General features: G+C 56.3%; 1 protein-coding gene across 1 annotated transcript; it reads left to right on the top strand.

Annotated features, from left to right (window-relative positions):
- Positions 1 to 130: 130 nt before the first annotated feature.
- Positions 131 to 22039, top strand: Ptdss2 (phosphatidylserine synthase 2). Its single transcript, XM_076847852.2, has 12 exons — positions 131 to 320; positions 5030 to 5131; positions 11740 to 11822; positions 14729 to 14796; positions 18563 to 18697; positions 18912 to 18962; positions 19410 to 19523; positions 19776 to 19894; positions 20378 to 20492; positions 20562 to 20707; positions 20805 to 20990; positions 21357 to 22039. The coding sequence occupies exons 1-12, from the start codon at positions 205 to 207 to the stop codon at positions 21541 to 21543; spliced, it is 1422 nt and encodes a 473-aa protein (XP_076703967.1). The 5' UTR covers positions 131 to 204; the 3' UTR covers positions 21544 to 22039.
- The last annotated feature ends 2247 nt before the right edge of the window (positions 22040 to 24286 follow it).

Below are 24286 nucleotides of genomic sequence, written 5' to 3'. Positions count from 1 at the left end.
GCGGCGGGCGCGCGCGGGCCTCTCCGTCACCTAGCAACCGGCGGCGTCCTCCCAGCAGGCCCTGCGCCCGGCGCCCGGCAGGCCCTGCGGCCCGGCGCGCACTACGCGTCCCACAATGCCCCGCGGCCCCGCCCCGCTCCGCGGAGACCCCGCCGGGCGGCGCCGCGACCCCGGCCCTGCGCCCGCGGCCTGGACTGCTGCGCCATGCGGAGGGCCGAGCGCAGGGGCGCAGGGGGCTCGCGGCCCGGTTCCCCGCTGCCCGACGGCCGCCGTAGCACCGAGTCTGAGGTCTACGACGACGGTACCAACACCTTCTTCTGGTGAGGGTCGGGGCTGGGGGCACCCCGGCCAGTGGCGGGGCCGGGTTGGGGCGGCGGAGAGGGCGCACCCAGCCCTGGTCGGCCGGGGTCAGTGGCCGTGTCGGAGGAGAGGGTGCACCGCTGTCAGGGTCGGTGGCGGGCAGAGCGGAGAAGGTGCACCCGGTCGGGTCCCCCGGAGTCGGTGGCCGTGTCGGAGGGGAGGGTGCACCCCTGTCAGGGTCGGTCGGGGTCGGTGGCCGGCTGGGTGGGGTGGGTGCACTCCTTGTGGGTCGGGGCCTGAGACAGGGGCCCGGGTGGGGTTGGGATTGGGGTTGTGAGACCACGGGCCAGGGAGAGGACACCACTGGGTGGATCTGGATCAGGTGAGGTCGGGTCTCCCAAGCCGTCAGTACTGGTGAAGCTTTCCCAGAGTCCCCTGCTGCTCCAAGCCAGCTCAGAGCGGCTTTCCCCGGCCTCGAAGTCAATTCACACCTACACACCTCTGGCATTTCCACTCTGCTGGACAGGCTTGGAGGCCCTGGCCTGTGGCAGCAGTGTGAATTGGCTTAACAAGCATGGCATGTCTCTGTGTGCCAGGGTTTGCTGAGCTCTGTGGAGCAAAGGCTGTGGTGTTGCTTCAGTGCCTCTGCTGGTAAAGCAATGGTGCAGCCAAGACTTGGGGGCAGGCTGGCTCCTAGGTCTTACTGTGGTGGGGGCCCAGGTATAGTTGGAACTACCTGTGCTCTGTTGTAGGGCTGAGGATCCTAGCCCTGACTGACAGGTGCCAGGCATGATTCCATGACCTTGGACTAACCCCTCTTATTTGTGAGAAAGACAAATTCATACACCAGAAAGTACAATTCATGAGAGCAAGTGTGTGGCCCTTCTTTGCTGCAGGAGACTCAGTTCTCATCCAGTGGAGCAATGAGTCCTGGGGTGGGCCCTGGGCAAGCCCTCAAAGAGACAGACGCATGGCCTTTTGGAAAGGATACTGTACAGAAGCAGCTCCAGGAGAACTGAGCTGGGCCTTGTTGGAGAGCACATCTGATCAGGGAGTGAAGGGAGCCTGGCAGGGGAGTGACTGGACCTTTCATGGTATGTGCCACCACCCACATAGGGACCTGTGAGGTCTATCTCCAGCTTGCAAGTGGGGGAGTGGCAGCTGAGAGATAACCTTTGAAATTGGTGGGAAGAGGGGTTGGGGTGGGGGAGTGGCCCTGCTTCTGGAATGTGTTAGTATCTTCCCTGGGTGTGGATAGCTTCTGTAGGGGGTTGGCCCACAAGCCCTGCTTTGAGAATGGTATGACCATGCAGCTACCTGGAGGAAGAGATGTGTGGGGTTGCCACAGGTCATTAGAGGTATGGCCCCAGAGCCAGTGCCACATGAACTTCTTCAGTCTCCAGAGCCCTTTAGACATCAGGCCTCTCCATCAGTTCCTGTGTGCCCCTGGCCAGGAGGGAGGCACTATCCTCTCACTACCCTGCTGGTGATGGCCAGAGCCACAGAGTCTTAGAGGAGATGGGGGCGTGTTCTCCTTGTTTCACACTCATAACGTTAATTTGGCCAATCTTGTCGCACATATTTTGGGGATCCCTGCTGGGTGCCATTACTGTTGTAGGGAAGAGGGCAGAGAACTCTACAAGAGCTTAGCTTCTGTCACTGTCCTGGAACTTGAGAAGGCATGAAGGTGCTGGCAGAGGAATGCTGAGTGTGCAGGGTCAGCAGAAGCCTGAGTACACTCCTCTCCCAGTGCCAGGGCAGCTGTAGCAACTCCAAGAAAGGCAGGTGCTAGTTTCTTTGGAAGTGCAGACCAGAGGCACTTGGAGCTTGGCTGCAGGGGTGTTTGGGGTGCAAGTGCCTGGCGGAAGCAGAGCTTGCCTGTGAGGAGGCTGGGGATCAGAAGGCTTTACAGAGGAGATGCAGGGCTGGCTGGCTTCAGATACCACCCGCATGAGTGTCCTGGGTGGTGTTCTGCTTCCCCCCAGCCCTGTGTGTGCTCATAGGAGCATGGGGCATGTTCTTAGTAAACCTTGGAGTTGGGGGTTGGGGAACTTCATGTTTCCCTGTGAAGGTGACCAGTGCCTGCAGGGTCATGCCATAAGCTCCTTCTGGGTCTTCCTCACTGATGCTGTGCTAGGGTTTTCAAAACTCTATTGTGTTTTGTACTGGGGATTGAACCCAGGTGCTTCACCACTGAGCTACATCCTCAGTCCTTTCTAGTTTTTATTTTGAGATAAGTCTCACTAAGTTGCTAAGGGTTTTGCTAAGTTGCCCAGGCAGGCATTGAACTTCATAACATCCTGCCTCAGCCTCCCAGGTCTCTGGGATTATAGATATGGGCTACTGCACCTGGCTGACTTCATCTTTTAGAGAAGTTTTATTTCTTTTTGCAATGCTGGAATTGAAACCAAGGCCTCTCCATGCTAGGCAAGCGTTATCTCTGAGCTATTCTCCTAGCCTATGTTTTAGAGAATTTTAATAATGAATGCTACAAAAAGTTAATATAGATAAAGTTTAATCTTAAAAAGTGTATATTTGTGGAATGACTTTAGGTTCCAAAACTCCCAAAAGGAACTTCTTATTTTCAGGGTTTTTAATTCTGAAAGACAGCTGGGCTTCTCTGGGGCCAGTGATGGCTGCCATGTGCAAAGGTTTGGGTCTTGGTGACTACTTGGCAACCACAGAGCCTGCAGTTTGTGTCCAAGGTGTCAAGGGCACTGCCTCCTCTCCCATTCATGATTCTCTCTGAAAGGGAACTTCTAAGGGAACATTGAGAGCTGCAGGCTCACTGTGAAGAGGGGTCAGCTTGTGTCTGAAAATTGGAAGGATTGCAGACCACCACCTGGAGCAGCTCCTGTGCGCTTTGTCACTTTCACTGATGGTAAAGCCCTGGGAGGAGTTCCACCCGTCCTGGCCAGCTCCCACCAGGGAGGATGTCTGTGACTTTTTGAAAATGTTTACTGGATGCATGTGTCTCAGAACTTGGAGCCTCCAGTGGACCTTCTCAGTGATGGAGATCAACACATCTTAAGTAGTCTTTAAACCTTTAGCCTCAGGAACATGTGGCTGATCTTAGATGCTTCTCAGTCATGCTGGATAGAGCTCTCCCAGCGTCGCCCAGTCTGGGAAGCATGACTGGCCAGTTGATGCCTTTACAGTCTTGCCTGCCAGCAGGCCAGGAGGGCAGTGTCACAGCCTGGGAGACTTGTGGAGGCCTGGGTGGCCCCGGCCCTTTCTTGATGATGCCTCAGTTTTCTCCTGATTGGTCTTGGCAAGCCTGCCTTCCTAGCCACTCACAAAACAAGCATGCTGAATGGCAGCTGGGCATTTTCCACTCATGGCAGGGAGCCAGCTATTCCTGCGCCCTCCCCTTTGGGGTTGACTGAAATCCCAGGATTTATGGCAGCTCTTGTCTTGTGCCTGATCACAGGATCCAGAGCTTCCTGTTTGCCCTGGCACTGTACTGGGAAGGTGGTGGGAGGCACCACTGAGCAGACCTGTCATCCTGGGAGGGCAAGGAGGTCTGCCTCTGGAGTCTGTTACCTCCAGACCCCACAATGCGTGGAGGCACACATTCTGTGTGCAAGACAGGGAGCAAAAAGGTGGGTCTTGCATTTATCATGAAGAGTTAAAGTCAGCAGTGATACATGAGTGTACATGTTTACAGCAGCACAATTCACAATAGCCAAACTATGGAACCAGCCTAGGTGTCCATCAACAGATGAATGGATAAGGAAATGAGGTATATATACACAATGGAGTTTTATTCAGCTGTAAAGAAGAATCAAATTATGGCATTTGCAGGAAAACCTTGTGTTAAGAGAAATAAGTCAAACTCAGAGGGTCAGAAGGTCAAGGTCCAGTGTTTTCTCTTCTATGCAGAAGCTAGAGAGGAAAAAAATAAGGGTGGGGAAGATCTCATGAAAAGGGAGATGGGTAGAGGGAAGGGACTGGGAGGGAGACTGAAAGGGAAGGGGAAAGTGCTGGGGAGTGACATTGGCCAATTATATTGTTAAATTGTGTGCACATATGGATATGTAACAACAATCCCTTATTGTGTACAGCTCTAGTGCACCAATTAAAAACGTGGGGGAAAAGAAGGGTCTCGCTCTCAAGCAGCATTGGTGTCAGCAGTTCTGAAGTCTGTCCTGCTGCAAGCCTGTGGGCTGATGTCCCTCCTCAGGGTTCCTGACCCTCTTTCCTGCCTTGGACAGGACAGTGATGGGTCTTTCTTGTTCCTGCTCCTTTTTTCCTGAGGCCAGGAAGGGAGGACAAGCACTCAGTGACTGCTTGAACGACAGTGTGGCCACCTACCTCAATGGACAAAAAGTCAGATTTCTCAGGTGATCTTTATATCTTCAGGAGAATGGAAAGATAGTGTTCTCTGAGGAGGCTGATAAACAGTAAGGCTGCCCTGGGCTGACCATTCCCTTAAAGACCACAGGGAGATCATTAGGTTAGTGGAAAGTCATGGTAAAGAAGCCAAAGGCTGAAGTCACTTTTAAGACATGGGGAAATGGCTTCCGGGTTTTGATTTTACTTGTGAAGTAATGTCACCATGTTTCTGTACATTCCAGCACTCAGCAGATGTGGGGCTAACATGTGCAGAGTGCTCTGCTGCCAGCCAGAGATGCCCAGTCGGCTGGTGGTGAAGGCCAAGCCCTCCCATGCAAGAGGCTGGGTGCGTACTGCAGGCCATGCCCTGACACTGCCTGTGTTTGGATTTCAGGCGAGCCCACACCTTAACTGTGCTGTTCATCCTCACCTGTGCGCTGGGCTACGTGACTCTCCTGGAGGAAACGCCTCAGGACACAGCCTACAACACCAAGAGGTAGATGTTGGCATGGAGGGCGTGGGTCCTGGCTGTCCTGGGCTGGGCTCCCCACCTTCCCTCAGGTGTGTCTGTATCCCCCGGCTCCACAGCCGCTCTTAAACCTCTGTGGCGTTTCTTGCCCTGGAACTGGCCACCAGTTTCCCAGAATTCATGTCACCTCCTAAGTCACTTGCAGCTTGTGCTACAACAGCCTCCAGGGTGGGCTGCTGAGTCTGTGGCTGCCCCCTAGCTGGCACAGTTCTCCGGTGGTGTTGAAACTAACACTTTTTAATATTTAAATGACTTTGACATACCAGGTGGATGCCCAGTGGCCACCTGTGACCTCATTTCTCAGGATTCTCCAAGGCAGACTGGTCACAAGGCTTTGCTTGCATCCAGTGCACGTACACCAAGACTGACCTAGTCTCAGCGAGTGGGGTGAGCTGGCCTCAGAGAGCAGTCCCTAGTCTTTACTCTTTGCAGTAGGTGTACTTGGCTCTTGCTCCTGGGAGCCTCAGGCTGGTGCAAAGCTGCTGTTCCCTTTCAGTCCCAAGCCCCACTTCTGCAGTAGGACAGCCCAAGGAAGCCAGATGGGTCTGATGGGGACAGAAGCAGAGGGAGGTGCTCATGACCATTTGAGCTGGGGCCATGAGTCAGCCCTGGTTGTGGGCCTTGGGCTTGTGGGGTCTCGTGGTCACAGTTCTTGGTAGTGCTTTGTTGCTTTTGAAAAATGTGGGTGTTAGTATCTGCCGTGAGAATTAGGTAGACAGAAGGTATGTATAGTATGCCATCATAGATGTTGCCAGGCCCTGCTAGGTGACTGTATCCATGCCACGTTGCTCACCATGAGCGTGGAAAGCTATGTTACACCTGGATGCTCAGCCTGTCTGTCCAGGACACTGGAGCTACCCTCAGTAGACCTCATAATGGGGCTCATGTCCTTGGGTGCAGCCAGGCACTCTGGTGAGAAGTTGCTGTCCAGCTGCTGGGCCTGGGAGCAGCCAGCCCCCAAGACCCCGAGCCTTCACTGCACAGGCAGGTCTCTCCCTGCCTGGCATCCTGCCCACTCCTGCCTCACACTCTGGGTTTTCCTCCCAGTCAGCTTGGCTAACTCTTCTTCTGTTCTCCAAGCCTTAGGTGTCAGCTTGCTCCCAGGCTCACCAGCCTTGTTGGCACCTCTCCTCATCTGCAGGACCATCTGGGCCTCAGGCAGCCCCCTGCCTCATTTGCAGGTAGAGCCTGCAAGCTTGTGTTTCCTGGGAAATTGGAGACAGCAGGAGAGAGCGAGCCCAGGAGCCTCTGGGCTGGGCCTTGGTTCTGCACTGGTGCCTGTAAAGGGGCTGCCTGTGGGTGCTGAACGTGTGGCTGTGAGGCTGTCGGCAGCAGCCTGCATCTGCCCAGAGGGAATCTCCAAGTGGAACTGGGTCTTTTCTGTGGGTTCATCTGACAGTGCCTGGGCATTGGGGGCGGGGTCTGTGGTGTGTGTTGGACACCTGGGAAGAGAGCCTCAGGAAGCCTCAGGAAGCAGGACTTGGCCATACCTTGGGAAGTGTTCCCTGGGGCAGTAGGGAGGAGGCCTCTGGTTCATTCTCCAGCACCGAAAAAACAGAAGGGTTCCTCTATATGGGAAGTGAGATTAACCAGAGATGAGTCGTCCTGTTGTCACTGGGCAAGAATTGTCACAGGGAGGAGTGAGCCCCTGCCCATGAAGAGTAGGCCTGTGTCACCAGACACCTGTCAGGTGAGTCACAGAGCTGCACTACCCCCAGGCTCTGCCCCCCAATTCCTGGTTCCTGCTGTGAACAGCCCAGACCCAGAGAGTCCCAGAGCTCAGACCTACAGGGGCCTCTTCACTCAGCACTTGCCCCCTCCTAGGGGAGCCCCGCGTAGCTTACTGAGAGAGAGGGCAGGGTATGTGACTCCCAGGGACTCCTGAGCACTTTTTCTCTCAAGTTCTGCATGGGGGAACACTCTGTCCCCTCGTCCTTCTTAGGCACCAAGGAACTGTCCCTCGTGGCCCATAATTTGGCTGGTGTTGCCTGGACCTGCTCTTGGCTTCTGCCTGGGATACCCAGGCACCCCATTTGCCTTTGCTGTCCATGGCTCTGTAGCCTCCTCCGGAAGGCTGCAGTGTGTGTGCCTGTCCTGGTCCACTTACACCCTCTCTGGACTCCCATGCTTCACACCAGGAGCCCCATATCCATTAGACTGGTGCAGTCTTGCTGCCTAGGCCCTTTCGGGCCTCTTAGTTTGGGTCAGTGCCCATTGCTGTGTGCCCTCTGCTGTGTGGAGATGTGGACACTTCCTAGCCTCTTAGAGGCTACGAGCAAATGCTCATTTTAATTATATTGGAGTTGTTTTTGTTTTGGGGATCCAGAGTTAAACTCAGGGTCACTTTACCACTGATCCACGTCCTTAGGCTTTTTGTTGTTGTTGAGACAGGGTCTTGCTGGAATTACAGCCATGTGTCACCACACATGGCACATGAGAATTTTTTTGATGTCCTTGAAGATAGGTTTCATATTACTTTTACTGTACTGGGGATGGAACCTAGGACTCACATTTTTTGTTGTTGTTTTGGTGGTACTGGGGATGGAACCCAGGGGCATTTACCACTGAACCATATCCCTAGCCTTTTCTTTCTTTTTTGTTTTGAGGCAGGGTCTTGCTAAATTGCCAAGGCTGGCCTTGAACTTGAAGTACCCCTGCCTCTGCCTCCTAAGTAGCTGGCCACTGTGCCCAGCTTGTTGTTTTTCCCCCATGGTCATTTTCTTTTGTGATACCTAGGGATTGAACCTGGGGTCTCACACGGGCTAGTCAGGTGCTCCACCACTAAGCTATACCCCCAACTGTGTTTTTTGTGTTTTGTTTTGCTTTGCTTTGTTGTTGTTTACTAGGAATTGAACTCAGGGCACTTGGCCATTGAGCCACATCCCCAGCCCTATTTTGCATTTTATTTAGAGACAGGCTCTCACTGAGTTGCTTAGTGCCTCGCTTTTGTTGAGGCTGGCTTTGAACGCCTGATCCTCCTGCCTCAGCCTCCCCAGCCACTGGGATTACAGGCCTGCGCCATGGCGTCTGGCTCCCCACCCTTTTCAATTTGATCTTGAGACAGGGTTGCACTAAGTTTCCAGGCTGGACTTGAACTTGTGCCCCTCCTGCCTCCATTGCACCTGGTCAGGTTGGGTTTTTGTTGGTTGGTTTGGGTTTTGGTGTTTCCTGTTTTGTTTTTAAGGTGGGATATCACTGTGCTGCCCAGGCTGGTCCCTAGCTCCTGGGCTCATGTCCTCCTCCCGGTGTCTCTGGAGCAGCTGGTAGTGTCGTCCTGTATCACTGTGCCCAGTTGTCTCTCTTCTCAAGTCAACTTTACTGTCCTGTAATCAAATGACACAGCCCCGTGAGTTTGGGTCAGTGCCCATTGCTGTGTGCCCTCTGCTGTGTGGAGATGTGGACACTTCCTCAGCCTAGTGGCCTCTGACCCTGTGGCAGGGCACTGCACTTGGCATAGGCAGCTGGGTTTCTCTGTTCTGGTTTGGTAAAATGGAGCTGCTTCATGTACTCTGTGTCTTCCTGAGGATGATGGCTGTGACGTTGTGTGGCCATGTCTGTGGGTTGCTCACTCATGAGCTTCAGCCCATTTATATGTGGGAACCTTGGGAGAGATTCCAGATTTTCTCACCCTCACGTTTAATTAATTTTCTACAATTTAATAAGTTAAACTTCTTTATACGTTTTAATTGTACAAAGTACATATAAGTAGCAGATGCAAAAATAGACGTGCATTGAAAGTGTGGATTGCTCTTCACATGGATGACACAGAGACAGCACTTCACAGTCCTGAAGGGGGGCAGAACCTGAGATTGACATGCTCCCGCACCTCCTGCTCAGCAGTTGTGGGTCAGGACTGGACAGAGCGGACAGAGCAGGCCCTGGACAGCAGAGGGATCAGCAGCAGACCCACACAGAGCAGTGCACAGAGAGGGTGGTCTTGCACGGTTGGCACTGCAGCAGCTGTACGTCTGCTGCGGAGGACACCACAGACACTGACCTGCGCTCTTCACGGACATTTTCAGATCGGGTCACAGGCCAGCGTAAGACGACAGTTACGAGACACTGGGGAGACAGGCGCCCGGTCCATGGACGTCTAGGGGCAGCACCCCCAGTCTATGGGACATTTTAGGGAGACAGTGCTTGTGCCCCTAAGTCTTGAGATGCCTGTGTAGGTAGTTCACCAGTGGACCTCAGTGAGTGTCCATAGACATCAGTCAGCATCGTGATTAACAGTGGATGTTGGTGAACTTCAGTAGATGCCAGTGGCCATGAGTGGCCATGATGGATATCAGCCATCCGTGGACCATTGGTGAAAGACGTGGTGATAGGTTGGACTTCATTCAAGTGAAAAATCAGGGTTTGCCAAAGACACGGTGAAGTGAGTAGGGGGCAGGCTATTAGGAAGTTGGCACAGCGTGCACCTGACAGAGACTTGTATTCAAAGCACGTTGGACACTCCTGAAGCAGACTGATAAGAACAGGAGCAGTACAGTTAAACACCTGTGAGACCCTAATTTAGAATAAAATAAAATATAAAAACAGGGTGAAAGACTCCAACAGACCCCTCACCAAGGAGGATATGCATGAGGCACATACCATGTAAGTGATGGCCTGTGTCATGTGTCGCAGGGAATTGCAAATTGCTGACAAGACAGCACAGTACTGAACCCCGTCAGAAGGGCTGACCGTGACCTGACCATGGCGGTGCTGGGAGGTCTCAACTCCCAGGCACTGGCAGCTTGTGCCCAGCAGGGGAGCCACAGAGAACCCAGCCCAGCAGTCACCCTCCCAGGTGTCCCATTGAGCTGAGAACTTTCATCCACACAGAAACCTGCAGGCGAATATTTATGGCAACGTTATTTATATTGCCCAAAACTGGGAGTGACCACAACACCCTTCAGTAGTGAATGGAGGAAAGAGTGTGGGCCTGGATGGTGCTGTGCTGCTCTCTGCAGCATGCAGGCAGCTGTCAGCTGGGAAGACGGGTCTCAGGCCATTCCTGAGCGAGAGGAGCCAGGCGGAAAGGCAGGGTGCTGCGTGACCCAACGAGAGGAGTGCAGGGGAAGTCTTTCTTGAAGGGGAAGGACGAGGCCACGCACAGGGTGTTCTCCTTTCTAAGGACCTCAGGGTAGCCCAGTTTGACCTCACCAGCCACCCTGAAATCATACGTAACTTTATTTTCACCCTTTTCAGTGCCAGGGATGAACGCAAGGTCCAGCAGATGCCAGGCAAGCACTACCAACAAGCCACACCCACAGGGCATTTTTATGGCAGTGAGACTACTCCCTCTGGTACTCTACTGGTGGGTGTTTGGCACGACGTATTTGTCAGACCCATAGAACAAAGAGTGAACCCTAACTGTGCAAAATACAAACTAGTTTAGGCATCCAGGGACTTGCAGGCAGACCGTGGCAGACGCTCACGGATGCACTGAGGCTTTCCTGGAGCACTGGGCAGGCGCTGAGAGGCTGTGGATGGCAGGTGTGGAGGCAGAGGCAAGGGAGCCACTATGGCTGTGAGGTACCTTGAATACTCCTGCAGAAGAACCTTAAAAAAGTCCTGCTCACATACGTGGTCTGGGCGGCGCTGCAAGCCCACCTGGAGACCCCTTGAGTGGTCCCCTGGTGGGTGTCACAGGTTTGTCTGGAGTGTCTGTCAGCCACCTCGCTTGGTCAGTGTTCCTCTCCCCAGCAGCGCAGGGACTGAGCCTGTTGGGTGGACCTTTCAGGTGCCCTGCAAGTCTCCACCCTGCCTGAGGCTTCTGTCCTGGCAGAAGGGGTGTGGAAGCAGGGCTTGGTGTGGGCATGTCCAGGAGTTCCTGTGTGCCCTCAGATGTCCGGCCAGAGTTGGGACCCTCGAACCTGGACTGAGAGCTCTTCTGTCTCTGAATGGCCAGGCAGGGTACTGTCTGTCAAGGGGGCAGGCAGCCTGTGTGTAAGCCTCAGTCCTTCCAGTCCTGTGCTGGCCACTTGGCAGGGCTTAACCTCATGACCCCATGTCAGGTGAGGTGGAGTGGGAGGACATTCAGCCAGGGCAGGCCTGCTGTAGAACAGGTGGGCCACCTGCACATCCACTGGCCTGGGCCATTTTTCCAGCTGAGGTAGTGGGCCTCTGGGCTAGAGGCTGTCCCGGGGAGCCTTGCCAAGGTGGGCACCCACCCTGAGGCCCCTGGCTCCCCCCTGGGCTGTGCCACCACCATGCACCTGTGCGTTGAGTCGGATATATTTGTAGGTGTGGCACTTCCACAGACAGCTGGTGAGCCTTGTGGTGTTGAAGGAGATACCCCAACAGGCAAGAGCTGGGCCTCTGGCTCTTGGCCTCTAGGAGCACCAGTGTGCCCTGATCGTGAATTGTGGAGTTGGGACTTCATGTAGTGGCACAATGCCTGAGGCACAGTGTCCCAGAGAGGACACCAGAGGTGTCTACAGAGGCAGCTGCTGGGTGGGGAGGTAGTCCAGCTCCAGCCCAGCTCCTCCCTCAGCCTGCCCTTTGGGTGTCCCCTGGTCCCAGCCACGTTCCGCCCCACCTGAGAGAAGTCTGCACACACTGAGGGGCTGTTTGTTCTTTGTTTGCAGAGGTATTGTGGCCAGTATTTTGGTTTTCTTATGTTTTGGAGTCACACAAGCCAAAGATGGGCCATTTTCCAGACCTCATCCAGGTAACTGCCCCTCCTCCCCCGTGTGTGCACATGCACTCCTGTCTCGAGCAGCCTGTGTCTGTGCTGCTGGGTGTGAATGTCCTGTCCTCCCCTCTGCCTGGCTCCTCCCTGCGGCCACTGCTCTCTCTGCCAGGAGAGGCCTGGGGTGCAGAGTCCTCCACTTTCCTCCTCTTTGGCCCCCAGGCCCTCTTGCCTCCTCCTCACTCTACTTGGCTCTCCCACCCGCTTTCTGCAGATGGTGGTGCGCCCAGGGTTGCGGGGAAGGTCTGTGGCTCAGGCAGGGAGCCTGGGGGACCATCCTTGCTGGGGGCTCACTGTCCCCCTCACCCCACCCTGAGTTCTGACAAGTTCCTGGACCACAGTGCCCCACCCTGATGAGAGCAGGACGGCACCCTCCTGCCTGCCCCACTGCACGGGGGCCAGCTCTGCACTCAGGGTGGCCAGTCCCCGAAGCTCAGTGTAGCAGCCAGACACAAGTCTGCTCAACAGCGGTGAGAACTGTGGAGTACATGTTTTTAAGGGTTTTTTAAAAATAGTCACAATTAAATTTTGATGTATTTGTGTATGTAGCCTCAAAAATTGGAATCGTACTATATGTGGAGTTTTGTTTTGATGATCAGTTCTGTCTTTGAGATGGGATCTTCATACGATGCCCAGGCTGTTCTCAAACCCCCAGGCTCAAGTGATCCTCCTGCCTCAGCCTCCCAAGTAGCTGGGACTATAGGTGCGCCCCACGCCTGGCTGGTTTTTAGTTTTTGTGTTACATTAGGTAGTGGTGAATTTCGCACTTGCCTGTTGTGTGTCCACCTGAGTGTTTTTTAATAAGATATCCTGGGGGTGGAGGTGCAGGGCTAGGACACGTGCCCTCCAGAAGGGTCACATCTGCCTGAGGGTTAGTGAGTCCCGAGGGCATGAGCAGGCTGCTCCTGCCTGCCCTTGCACCCAGGGTCTCCTGCCTGGTGGGTGGCACTGGGGGAGACTGGGGAGGCTGCCCAGGTCCGCTGGGGTCCACTAGCTCAGCTTCTGACCCACCCAGTCTTCTTCAGAAGGCACTCAGACCAGAGCCATGGGACAGTGAGATGGCTGCACAGCTGCGGGCACACAGTGAGCGGCAGCGTGGCCACGTGTCTGCCAGGCTGGTGCCCAGGAGTGCTGTGGGAAGCCCCACACGCTTACACTCTGCAGCACCTTGCAGTGAGGCAGCACCCTGCCCAGCACGTGGCCCTGGTGCCCTGAGCAGGACCTCAGGCCCAGAGCAGGAGCTGCTGCCACCCGCTGCCGCTGCCGAGCCTGTCTGCAAGGTCATGGAAGCCCCACCAGGTTCCCTGGGGCAACGTGAGCATCACCCCGCCTCCCACACCTCCCACACCTCCCACCCCTCCCCCTCCACAGGGGCTGCGCCTGGTCTGAGTGTTTTTTTGAGCTGTGCGTTGCTGCTCTTCAGAACTCCGTGTTTCTTTGTCAGTCTTTGCTTCGTTCACATGGGAAGCCTGTCCTGGAGCCACCACCGTCCTCCTCAGGTCTTACTTGATGGTGGACAGGGACCCCCTCCTGACCTGCAGGCAGCTGTCGGGAGGTGCTCCCTGTGTGGCTCTGCCTGTCTCCCCCAGGGCTTGGTGCAGGGACACCTGGTCAGGCCTGGCCTCTGTGGCCCTTAGCAACCGGGCCTCATTAGAGCAGCAAAAAGAGGTTCCAGCTCACCCATCTGGGGAGCTACTTTAATTGGCTGCAGTTCCAAGTGAGGCCCTCTGAGGCGGGTCCCGGCCCATTGGAGAAGCCTCCCCTTCCTGGCCTTTGTTCTCTGTGGCGCTGGGAGTAGGACCCAGGACCTGGTGTGCGCCAGCCTCTCCTGGCTCCTGCTTGCATGCAACCACAGCAACTCCTGAAGCTGGAGTGCACAGATGCCTGGCACCCTGCTCTTCCTTCTCAGTGGGACATTCCAGTGGGTGGGGACAGAGACTCACAAACGCCAGGAGTCATTCCAGGAGAGAGGAGGGGATGTGGAAGGGCTGCTGGGTGTCTAGGTGCGGATTTAAAGGTAGACTAAAGGGATCAGAGATGGTCCGACTTGGGCCCTCCTGAGAAGGGGATCATGGACAATCAGGGATACACAGGGGCAGAGAGGAGGTCACAGAAGGCCTGGTGACATGAGGCATCTCTGGCATGTGGCCTCAAGGGTGAGGCCTCTCGAGTGAGTCCACAGCTCCGAGGGTATGGTCCTCCTGTGGCCTCTGGGCCTGGACTGCTTGCACCACAAGCCCTCAAGCAACTATGGCAGCTCAGCAGCCCACAGGTTCCTCCCACCCTCCAGGCCAAAGTGCTCGCAGCCCACTCGTCCATCTCCTGTCCCGGGACCACACACGTGTCCTGGGTGTCCCCAAGAGCCTCCACACACAGCTTCCTGCTGCCTCCTGAGCAGGGCCATCTCTTTCTCCCATGTAGGTCATGGCACAAGTCCTCCCAGCAGAGCACTTGTGGTGTGGGCCCCAAGACCTGTAGGGTGGCAGGTTTAACACTAGAAGTCTGTGGATAAGATCCCCTTAAATGTACAATAAATAAAAGTCCACATTTGCAAGGAAGCTAAGCCTGTTGGAATTAAAAGGTGTTTTAGTGGGATGCAAGGTGTGTTGTCAGAACCTGCTGCGGACTGAGTGTGCAGTTGGAAGTGTGCCCAGCAGGTGCAGGACAACAGCCGTGGGCCTGCTGAAATGCTGTGGTGAGACGAGGAGGAAGACAGTGAAGGAAAGGAAAGTCCCGTGCTTCAGAGAGCAGTGGCTCACTCGGCTGGGTTTGACCTTGCTTCATGAACCCCTAGCAGGGACAGAAGCTGCACGCAGACCCCATGGGGCTGGGTGGGCCTGGAACACAGGGCTGGTCCCTGACGCACCTGCTGCTTGTCTCCACAGCCTACTGGCGGTTTTGGCTCTGTGTCAGTGTGGTCTACGAGCTGTTCCTCATCTTCATCCTCTTCCAGGTAAGTGTCTGTTCTTGTCGGCTAGACTATGGGGACAGAGGACAGAGGAGGCTTTGCACCCTTTGCCACCCCAGAGAACTTGCAGGCAGGTAGGTGACCCAACAGAAGTGGGTGCAGGCTGCAGGGGACCTCCAGAGGGACCCAGGTGTGGGCACAGGCCTCAGATTCGGGGGAAGACAGCACATCTGGTTCTGAGTTTGGGGACAGTGGCCGTGCCTGTGCTCCAGGCTCCTCCGCCACCTTCTGCTATTGGTGCCGTCTTCCCTCCATGGAGCACTCTCCTGCTGGCAAGGCCAGGACTCCATCCATGTGTGGCCAGGGTGTCCGTCTGGAGCAGGCCTGTGGCGCGTGTCACAGGTGGTACACCTCAGGACAGGAGACAGTCCCATGTCCCCCAAGCCTAGGCCCCTTGCCAGTCTCTCCACCCTGCCCTGTCTATACCTGTGAGGTCCACCTGGTGCTGGCAGCACCACCCCATTCATGGCCGAGGCATGCCACTGTGTGGGTGAGCACAGCCTGTCCACCAGTGCAGGCAAAGGGGCTCAGGATCGAGCTGCTTCAAGACACGCGTCCCGGCTTTGTGGAGATACAGGTTCCCATATCTCTGGCAGACATGCAGGGGTGCTCACTGGTTGCAGGCTGGCCGTGGTGTGCATTCGGCATTTCGAGACGTGCCAGCTGCCCTCCAGTGTCATCTTGCATGCTGTGCAGATGGATCTGTGGGAATGTATGGCCACCTAGCTGGCATGCAGTGGTATCTCAGTGACGTGAATCTGAGCCAGACCCCATCCAGCTGCCCCAGGCCTTGCTCGGACCCCACAGCACACAATTGGCAACCCCGTAGGCACCCAGACTTTCCCTGCCTTTCAGGATCTGGGGGCTCTGAGAGGGCAGGCGAGTGTCAGCAGCACAGGGCGTGGGGATGGGCTGCGTCCCTCCCTTCTAGGGTCATCTGAGTAGCGGCCTCTTGCTTCCAAGTGAATGCGAGGACCGCCTTTCCAGTTCTGTAGCGAGCAGACAAGGAGATGAACCCGGAGCCTCACACATGCCAGGCAGGTGCTGAGTCACTCCCTGCCGGGCAGGTGAGGCATTGCTAGGGACTGCATCAAAGCCATACGGCAGTTTTAGAATATTATCATCTTAAGGTTATTAATCTTTTGATCCACCAACATGGGTTGTCTTTCCAGTTATTTGGGTCATTTTTAATGTCTTCAACCATGTTTGTAATTTTCAGAATACAAGTTTTGTACTCTTTGTTAAATGTATTCTTAGGCCAAGTGCAGTGGCTGTAATCCCAGCAACTTGGGAGGCCGAGGCAGGAGGATCACAAATTCAAAGCAAGGCTCAGCATATTAGTGATACCCTAAGCAACTCAGCAAAATGCTGTTTCAAAATAAAATATCTAAAAGCTTTGGGGATGTGACTCAGTGGCTAAGTGCCCCTGGGTTCAATCCCTGATGCCAGTGGGGGAAAAAATTGTAGGATTTGAGTTGTAACTTAGTGGTAGAGTGCTTGCATAGTATGTGTGAGTTCCTGGTTCAATCCCCAGGACCACAAACAATAATAATTCATTTTTTTAAAAATAGAAATTTAAAAAAATGAATTCCCGGGTATTTTGTTAACTTCGATGACATTGAGTGGAAGCATTTCCTCGGCTCCACGTCGGGCTGCTCACGACTGGTGTCCAAGCTCACCTTGCCTTTGCACTGTGCCCACTGAGCACGTTTGTTAGCTCTGCATCCTGGGGTCCTGTCTTCTGGCTCCTGTCGCCTGCACACAGATGGGCGCACTCTTCCTTCAGTTGGGTGCCTTAGACGCCCGCTTCTTGCTAACTGCCCTGGATGGAGCTCCTGCGGCAGGTGCCAGCAGGAGCCAAGAGCATGGACCTTTGCCTGTTCCTGACCCGAGAGCCCTGTCCTCCTAGCCACGTGTGGCCTGCACTCCAACTCCCCTGCCCAGGCACTCATCCATGAATGCTGTAGCTGCATTGGGTGTGTTTTTGGTGAAGTGAGCTGTTGGTCTGGGGCTTTCCCTTTACCGATAGGAGCATTATATCAAGTGGTCTTCTTTCAAACCAGCCTTGTGTTCTGGGCACAGACCCCACCTGCCCGTGGTGTGTGGCCTTGTCTCTGTGTCCTGGACTCGGTCTCCCAGTGTTCTGTCAAGGTTTTGCACCCATATTTGCAGGAGGTGCTGGGCTGCACATCCCTGGAGCATCTTCTGAGCTCACATCTGGGCTCCTCAGGTGTCTGATGGTTCCCTCAGGGTGGTTGCCCCTGGCCACCAGGAGGCAGTATCACAGTGTCCGGCTGGGCAGCCGCTTTCCTCCCCTCCCCTCTCTCTTCCGCTCCGTCTGAAGTGAAGTGGGGATCCGGCTCCTCTCAGGTAGAGGAGTCCTGTGTGGGGAGACTTGTCCCTCCTCCACGCTGTGCCGACTGTGCAGTCTCTTATTCATGTCGGCATGAGCTAAAGGGTGCTCACTTGGATTCTGGGCACATCTAATGCTACTGCGTTTTGTTGTGCAAACTCTAGGCCACTAGCAGCTCCCTTGTTCCTCCATTGCTCCACACACCCATCTAAGGATTCCTTGTTTCTGGCTTTGCTTTCTGGAGCACTTCCCAGGGCTGTTACCGCGGGAACTTCAGGTGCATCCTGGGCACCCCAGAGTTGCCACTTCCTCAGGGGAGGATGGTCCTGGAGACGGGTCAGGGCTCCGAGTTGGCCCCTCACAGGGCCAGGCCTGCTGCAGAGCACAGGGGTGTGTGCGGCTGTGTCTACACATAGACCTGTGACTACAGCTGAGCTTCTGGCCCGCCAGCCTCCCCGCCTGCCTCACCCTGCCTCTGAGGGAGGGCCATGGAGTCAGGGGGTCTCTGGCTTCCACGGGAGCACAGTGGCCTTGACCTTGCCCATGGCCTGGCACCCCATCAGTCTAGACTGAGCTGGGCTTGGAACTGTCTTCCTCAAGACACACCTGAGGCCCTGGCCCAGCTGGACAGTCACTGGAGCTGGTCTTCGGAGCCCTGCCTTGGCATGTCTGGCCTCCTGGTCCCACTGGTTCCCAAGGCATGTGACTGAACAGCATGGCTGCTGCACAGTGTCTCCTGGGACAGCACAGGGACACGTGGCCCTGACTAGGGGTCAGGGGTCCACACTGCTGGACAAAGCCAACAGCAGCTGCGCCCAGCACCATTGCCCTCTGTCACAGAAGGCTGCCACAGTGCTGGACAGCCTCCTCCTGTGTGCCTCCTGTCCTAGGCACAGCCAGGTCCTGTGGCCAGGCACCTGTGTGTTCCTGCTTCGCCACCCTTCTTGGGTTTCTGTTTTATCATTTGGTCTTAGGCCTTCAGCCACCTCTTTGTCCTTGGCCAGTGGCCTGCTCCAGGGCCTGCTCTGTTGGGGCTTGGTCCCCAAAGAGCACTTTGTTTCAAGGCTAACAGTTTCTGGCTAACGTTGGCATCTGTGTCTGGGAATGCTGTTGTCCTGATGCTGTGTGAAGAAAAAATGTCCCCAGCCAGGGTGGCTTCTGCGGTCACTGGCCCTGGACAGGGTAGGGAGGAGCAGCAGAGTGCACCTTGTCAGAGCAGACCCGGGAGCTCAGGTGCCGAGGTGGGGCCACCTGTGCTCTGCCAGCCCACTGGAGCTGAGGCTCCCCTGATCTCGAGCCACCGCTGGGGCAGGAGGGCCACTGGCACAGGCCACGCTTCTCCTAGCATGCTGTCGGAGTCGTGGGTCACATGTCAGACAGTCCCCTTTGGCCTTACAGACAGTCCAGGACGGCAGGCAGTTTCTGAAGTATGTTGACCCCAGGTTGGGAGTCCCGCTGCCAGAGAGGGACTACGGGGGGAACTGCCTCATCTACGACACAGACAACAAGACCGACCCCTTCCACAACATCTGGGTAAGGCGTCCCCGTCCAGGGCTGGGCTCCGCCAGCAGGGGCTGTGTGGTCCACAGGCAGCCACAATAGCATGTGTGGCAGACCTGGTCTCGTGCTCTGGAGCTGGCAGGCGCTGCTTAGTAGAGTCAGCTACTGGGGCTGGGTGGGGGCTGGCCCCAGGCCATGACCTGCTGCTGGTGAGGTCTGTGCTGATGACTGCCCATGTTGCCCACAGGACAAGCTGGATGGCTTCGTTCCTGCCCACTTTATTGGCTGGTACCTGAAGGTAAGTGATCTCCTGTGGCACCCACACCCTGGCTCTCAGACCTGAGCTGTGTTCTGGCAGCTCAGGGTGGAACATCCGAGTGTGCGGGTGGGCAAGTCCTGGCTACAGAGTATTTCAGAGAGGTCTGCAAACCCCTGGGACCCCTAGCCTTGCCACCTGGGTCTGCGCTGTGGCCAGCATTGTTGGGGGAGGCGGGGGCAGCTAGGGAAGGCCAGAGGCCCCAGCCCAGGCTGGCTGCAGTGCACTGCTTGCAGCTAAAGTGTCCCAGCTGCACCTGCCTTGGGAGCGCAGTGCTGGAGTGTGCACCTCCATGTTGGCTGGAAATCCGAGACTGAGGCTGCGGAGGGACCCGCCCATCAGGCCCACCTGGGGCTGAGGGCATCCCTCCAGCGGGCAAGCTCCTGTGCCGAGGGACATGGAATGACCGGTGCAGGCTGCCTCCCACAGACTCTCATGATCCGCGACTGGTGGATGTGCATGATCATCAGCGTGATGTTTGAGTTCCTGGAGTACAGCCTGGAGCACCAGCTGCCCAACTTCAGCGAGTGCTGGTGGGACCACGTAGGTGCGGGGATGGCGGGGTGGACAGTGTGGGTAGGGCGGGCAGGCGGGGTGGACTGGTGGACCACGTGGGAGGGGCAGGGAAGGGGGGCACTGATGGACCATGAGGGTGCAAGGGTCCCGGTGTGGGCTGGGGGACCTCACGGGTGTGGGGCCTGGGTGCTGGGCCTGGGCTGGGGTGGGGCCAGGTTGCCCTGGCCTCCTCTGGATGAGCCCAGGCACACAGCATCACCTCTCCTGGTTCCTGCCCAGTGGATCATGGATGTGCTTGTCTGTAATGGGCTGGGCATCTACTGCGGCATGAAGACCCTTGAGTGGCTGTCCCTGAAGACCTACAAGTGGCAGGGCCTCTGGAACATTCCAACCTATAAGTACATCTCAGGAGCCAGGGAGGGGGCGGGGGATTGTGGGCCTGAGGCCCAGGCCTGACTGCATGCAGCTCAGGAGAGGTGGGGGGTGGTGTCTGCCTCCTGGACCTACTGCCATCCTCAGGAAGCAGTTGCTGTGTTCTGTCATTTTTTACTTTTGAGATTTTCAAAAGAATCAAAGCAGGCATGGTGGTGCACCTGAAGTCCCCCGCCTCGGGAGGCCAGGGCAGGAGGACCACCTGAGCCAGTTCACGCCAGCCTGGGCAACACAGCGAGACCCTGACTCCAAAAAAGAAAAAGGAAACCAAAGACTTGGGGAACAGCGGGAGTAGAGGCTCCCCTGCAGCCTGAGTGCCTGGAGCAGGGGACAGCCCCTCTGAGCAGTGGGGCTGGGCAGAGGGTGTGGAGCAGTTCTGGGTGCAGAGGCAGCGCCTGGGCCGGCAGCGGCCTGGGCCGTATCCTTAGGCTGGCCACTCTGGTCCCCAGGGGCAAGATGAAGAGGATTGCCTTCCAGTTCACGCCCTACAGCTGGGTCCGCTTCGAGTGGAAGCCTGCCTCCAGTCTGCGCCGCTGGCTGGCCGTGTGTGGCATCATCCTGGTGGTAAGGCTGGGCTGCCTGAGGGTGTGCATGGCCAGTGTCCTGCGCAGGCTGAGCCTCCCTGTCCCCCAGTTCCTGCTGGCAGAGCTGAACACCTTCTACTTGAAGTTCGTGCTGTGGATGCCCCCCGAGCACTACCTGGTTCTGCTACGACTGGTCTTCTTCGTGAACGTGGGTGGCGTGGCCATGCGTGAGATCTACGATTTCATGGATGACCTGTGAGGGCCGCCTGCCAGGCCGAGGCCGGGAGGCATCCCTGGGGTGGGGGAGGCCTGATGCCTGGGCAGGCCTGGCCAGCTGCCACCTTCTCCACAGGAAGCCCCATAAGAAGCTGGGCCAGCAGGCTTGGCTGGCAGCAGCCATCACAGCCACAGAGCTGCTTATTGTGGTGAAGTACGACCCACACACGCTGACCCTGTCACTGCCCTTCTACATCTCCCAGTGCTGGACGCTCGGCTCCGTCCTGGTGCTCACCTGGACCGTCTGGCGCTTCTTCCTGCGGTGAGCAGCGGCATGGGCTGTCTGCCTGGCTGCAGGGCCGCGGGGTTGGCTATGGGTGGTGTCTGTCACCTCTTGCTTTGCTGAGGTGGCCAGGGTCTGTGCCTGCCCATTCCTCAAGTCATCTGGGGAAGATGGCTCTGGGGCAAACCCCATGGCCCCCCATCACTGTAGATCCAGCCGCATGTGGTAGGTCTGGCTCCTGAGGATCCAGGTGGCCTGGCCTGCCGTGCCATGGCCCCCACCCAGCCCCTCCAAGAGTTGTGTCCCATGTGGCTTCCTCCTAGTGAAGGCTGCCTAGGGGTCTGTGAGGCCTGCACTGGGTGTTGGTGTGTGAGCAGTGGTGACCTGGCCTCTGCTGTCCCCCAGGGACATCACCTTAAGGTACAAGGAGACCCGGCGGCAGAAGCAGCAGAGTGACCAGGGCAGGGCTGTTGGCAACGGGGACGGGCACCCAGGGACAGACGATGACCTGCCTGGATCAGGAGCTGCCCAGGAAGGGGCCTCTGAGCAGAGGGTGCTGGCTGGGAAGGACGGGCCCTCCACCACCTCCTGAGTGCCTGCCTGCCTGCCCGCCCAGGGCCTCGCCCTCCAGGGGAGAAGGACTGAGGCCCACTCATTCCACTCTGCACTGGGATCCTGGGCTCCTCCAGGGCTTGCTCCGGGCAGGGGGTCCCGCCCTTCCCCTGCTGCCTGGTCTTCCAGGGCTCTGGCTTGACACACTTGTGCCTGGCAGCACAGCCCAGCACAGGCCACTTGGGGACCTGTGTCCACTCACTGAGTATGGGCAGGGCTGCCCATCCTCCTGGTGACCCAGGGGAGAGAGGGCTCCACCAACGCAGGATGACCAAGTAGTGGACGGACAGCAGCATCGAGTGTTTCCTCCGAGGCTTCGCCCAATCCCAACTCTCAGCAGGACATGACAGGGTCAGAGGTCGTGGGACTGGCCCCTCCGACATGCCAGTCGGAGGCCCTGGGGCCCCAGGACTTTTTTTGGGGGGGTGTTGTCTCTGCGAGCAAACAGAACAAATAAAGTGACCGTGGAGGTGGCAGCCCGTGCCTCCTCCCTGCTAACCCAGAGGGTACAGGGCCTGCGCACAGCCCTCCTGGGGATCTGGAGAGTCCGGCAGCTGTGTGTGTGTCATAGGGGCAGGGCTGGTGACTACTGGGGAGTGTCTGCAGAAGACAGAGCCAGCTATCCTCTCAGGCTGGTATCTAAAAAATTTGAAGCCATTTCTTGCTGTGCTGGGGACGGAACCCAGAACCTCATACCCCCTACACCAAATGCGCTGCCACTGAGCTGTGCCCGGCCTGCCCCGTCTCCACAGGACACCGAGACCCCCACCCAGCCTCTTCTGAGGTGGGCACTGGAAGGTGCCTGGCAGGCTGCACAGCAGGACCTGCCTCCAGGAGGCAGGGACTGTGGTCAAGGATCAGCTAAGTGTGCACCATCCAGTGCCCTGGCTTCCAAGGCCTTTTGAGTCTTTTTGCTCACCATTTTTTGGAAAATTTCAATCCTCCAGAAGCTGTGCAGGCAGAATAGCGTGCACACAGGCCTCACCCTAGACACTAGAGGACAGGCCTTCTAGAGTGGCCCAGCGGGTGCCACTGGACCTCATGTTGTCTCAGGCCTGCACAGCGACCTCCCAGGGACACTGCCACCTTCTGCTCAAGCATGTCGCTTGAGGTTCCTGAGAGCTGTGTTTCCACTGCAAGGACCCCCCACACACACTGGGTCCCTGGTGATCCCTGTGCACTGATGCTCCTTCCCACCCGGACCTGTGATAAACCTCCGTCCCCCAATGCTCCCTGCACCAGTGTTGACCGCTGCCCTGGACAGCCCCCCCAGCTCTGCACCTCTTCACTGTTGGGGCTGCAGGAGGCTCCGGCCACATCTCTCCAGGAGCCCTGATGTCTGGGGGAAGTCACAGATCCCGGGCACCTTAAAGGGTTTTATAGTAGCAATCCCAAAATGCTTCCCAGTCAGGTGTCCCACAGACCACATGAGCAGTCTCCCTGTCTCAACATGGTCAGGGTGGGTCACCTCTGGCCAGCTGGAATTGAGGGCCCACTGTCCTACCCAGGAGGCAGCAGTGAGAGCTGACAATCTGGGCACCGGGTCAAGTGGGGTCAGGCTCAGTGGGAATATCAGGGCCAGCAGTTCCAAGGCCTAAAGCTGCAGGAGTGGCCTAGCCCGGGGGGGGGGGGGCGCAGGGGGTGCAGCTTCTTTACAGAAACCCTGCAAGGGTTCCCAGCCCACACATGGCTTGTCAGACAGCAGAGCCAAGCAGACCACCGGCATCTGAGAGCAGGCTCCTGAGGTATTAAATCCCAGAAGATTAAACTAAGTGCAGTGGCACACACTGGAATCCCAGAAGCCTGGGGCGGGAAGATCACAAGTTCAAAGCCATCCTCAGGAAAAGTGAGGTGCTAAGCAACTCAATGAAGCCCTGTTTCTAAAGAAAATACAAAATGGGGGGTGTAGTTTGGTGAGAGTATGCAACTGTGCACCACCCTCTCCCCCCCAAGAAAAAATCTTAAGCCTTTTTTCCTTCTTCAGTACCAGGGACTTAACCCAGGTATACTCCACCACTGAGCTACATCTCCATCACGTTTTATTTTCATTTTAAGACAGGACTAAGTTGCTGAGGCTGGCCTCCAATTTGAGAGTCTCCTGTCTCCCAAGTCGCTGGGATTACAGGCATGCATCACTGCACCTGGCCTATGTTTACATTTTAAAGGGGATTTTTTTTTTTTTGGTACTGGAACTTGAACCTAGGGTCTTGCACATGTGAGGTGAATGCTCCTACCACTGAAGTATGTTGCAGCCCTTTTTAAAAAGTCATGTAAGAGGCAGGTTCTTGGTAAGTTGCTGAGGCTGGCCTCAAATTTGCCATCTTCCTGCCTCAGCCTCCTCTTAGCCAAATCATTCACAAACCATAGTGGAAATCCGCTGTACATGCAGTTGCCCGAAGAGCCTAGATATCTTCCAGAAATGCAGATGTTCAGAAAGAACTCTTTGCTTTTATTTTGGCAACACACAATGCTTACACAGTATTGTGGAAGTGTGTCTGCATGGAGTCAAAATTAGGGAAATACAGTCTGTACCTACATATTGAAGTGATGTGAAGACAAGCCACCACACCAAGTTGTGGACAATGCTGACCTTTGAAAACTAAAAATGGAGTACATGAAAAGGTGCATTGCAGGAATGGCTGAGGGTGCCAGGAGCTGGTCTGTGCAGCCAGCAGCCACACTTGAAGCCTTGTGAGGCAAGAGGCTTTGTCCTGTTTGGCTCC

The sequence above is a fragment of the Callospermophilus lateralis genome, chromosome 2 (assembly GCF_048772815.1).
Source record: "Callospermophilus lateralis isolate mCalLat2 chromosome 2, mCalLat2.hap1, whole genome shotgun sequence".
NCBI classification, from domain to species: Eukaryota; Metazoa; Chordata; class Mammalia; order Rodentia; family Sciuridae; genus Callospermophilus; species Callospermophilus lateralis.
Note: the sequence above shows the minus strand (reverse complement) of the source record. Positions and strands in the feature narration are given on the sequence as shown.

What these genes read in the sequence shown, in the direction of transcription:
- Ptdss2 (XM_076847852.2), top strand. Translation starts at nt 205, where the DNA reads ATGCGGAGGGCCGAGCGCAGGGGCGCAGGGGGCTCGCGGCCCGGTTCC. An exon ending in GCGAGTGCTGGTGGGACCAC is followed by an intron (nt 19,524 to 19,775) that starts GTAGGTGCGGGG and finishes GTTCCTGCCCAG; the next exon opens with TGGATCATGGATGTGCTTGT. An exon ending in TACGATTTCATGGATGACCT is followed by an intron (nt 20,708 to 20,804) that starts GTGAGGGCCGCC and finishes CCTTCTCCACAG; the next exon opens with GAAGCCCCATAAGAAGCTGG.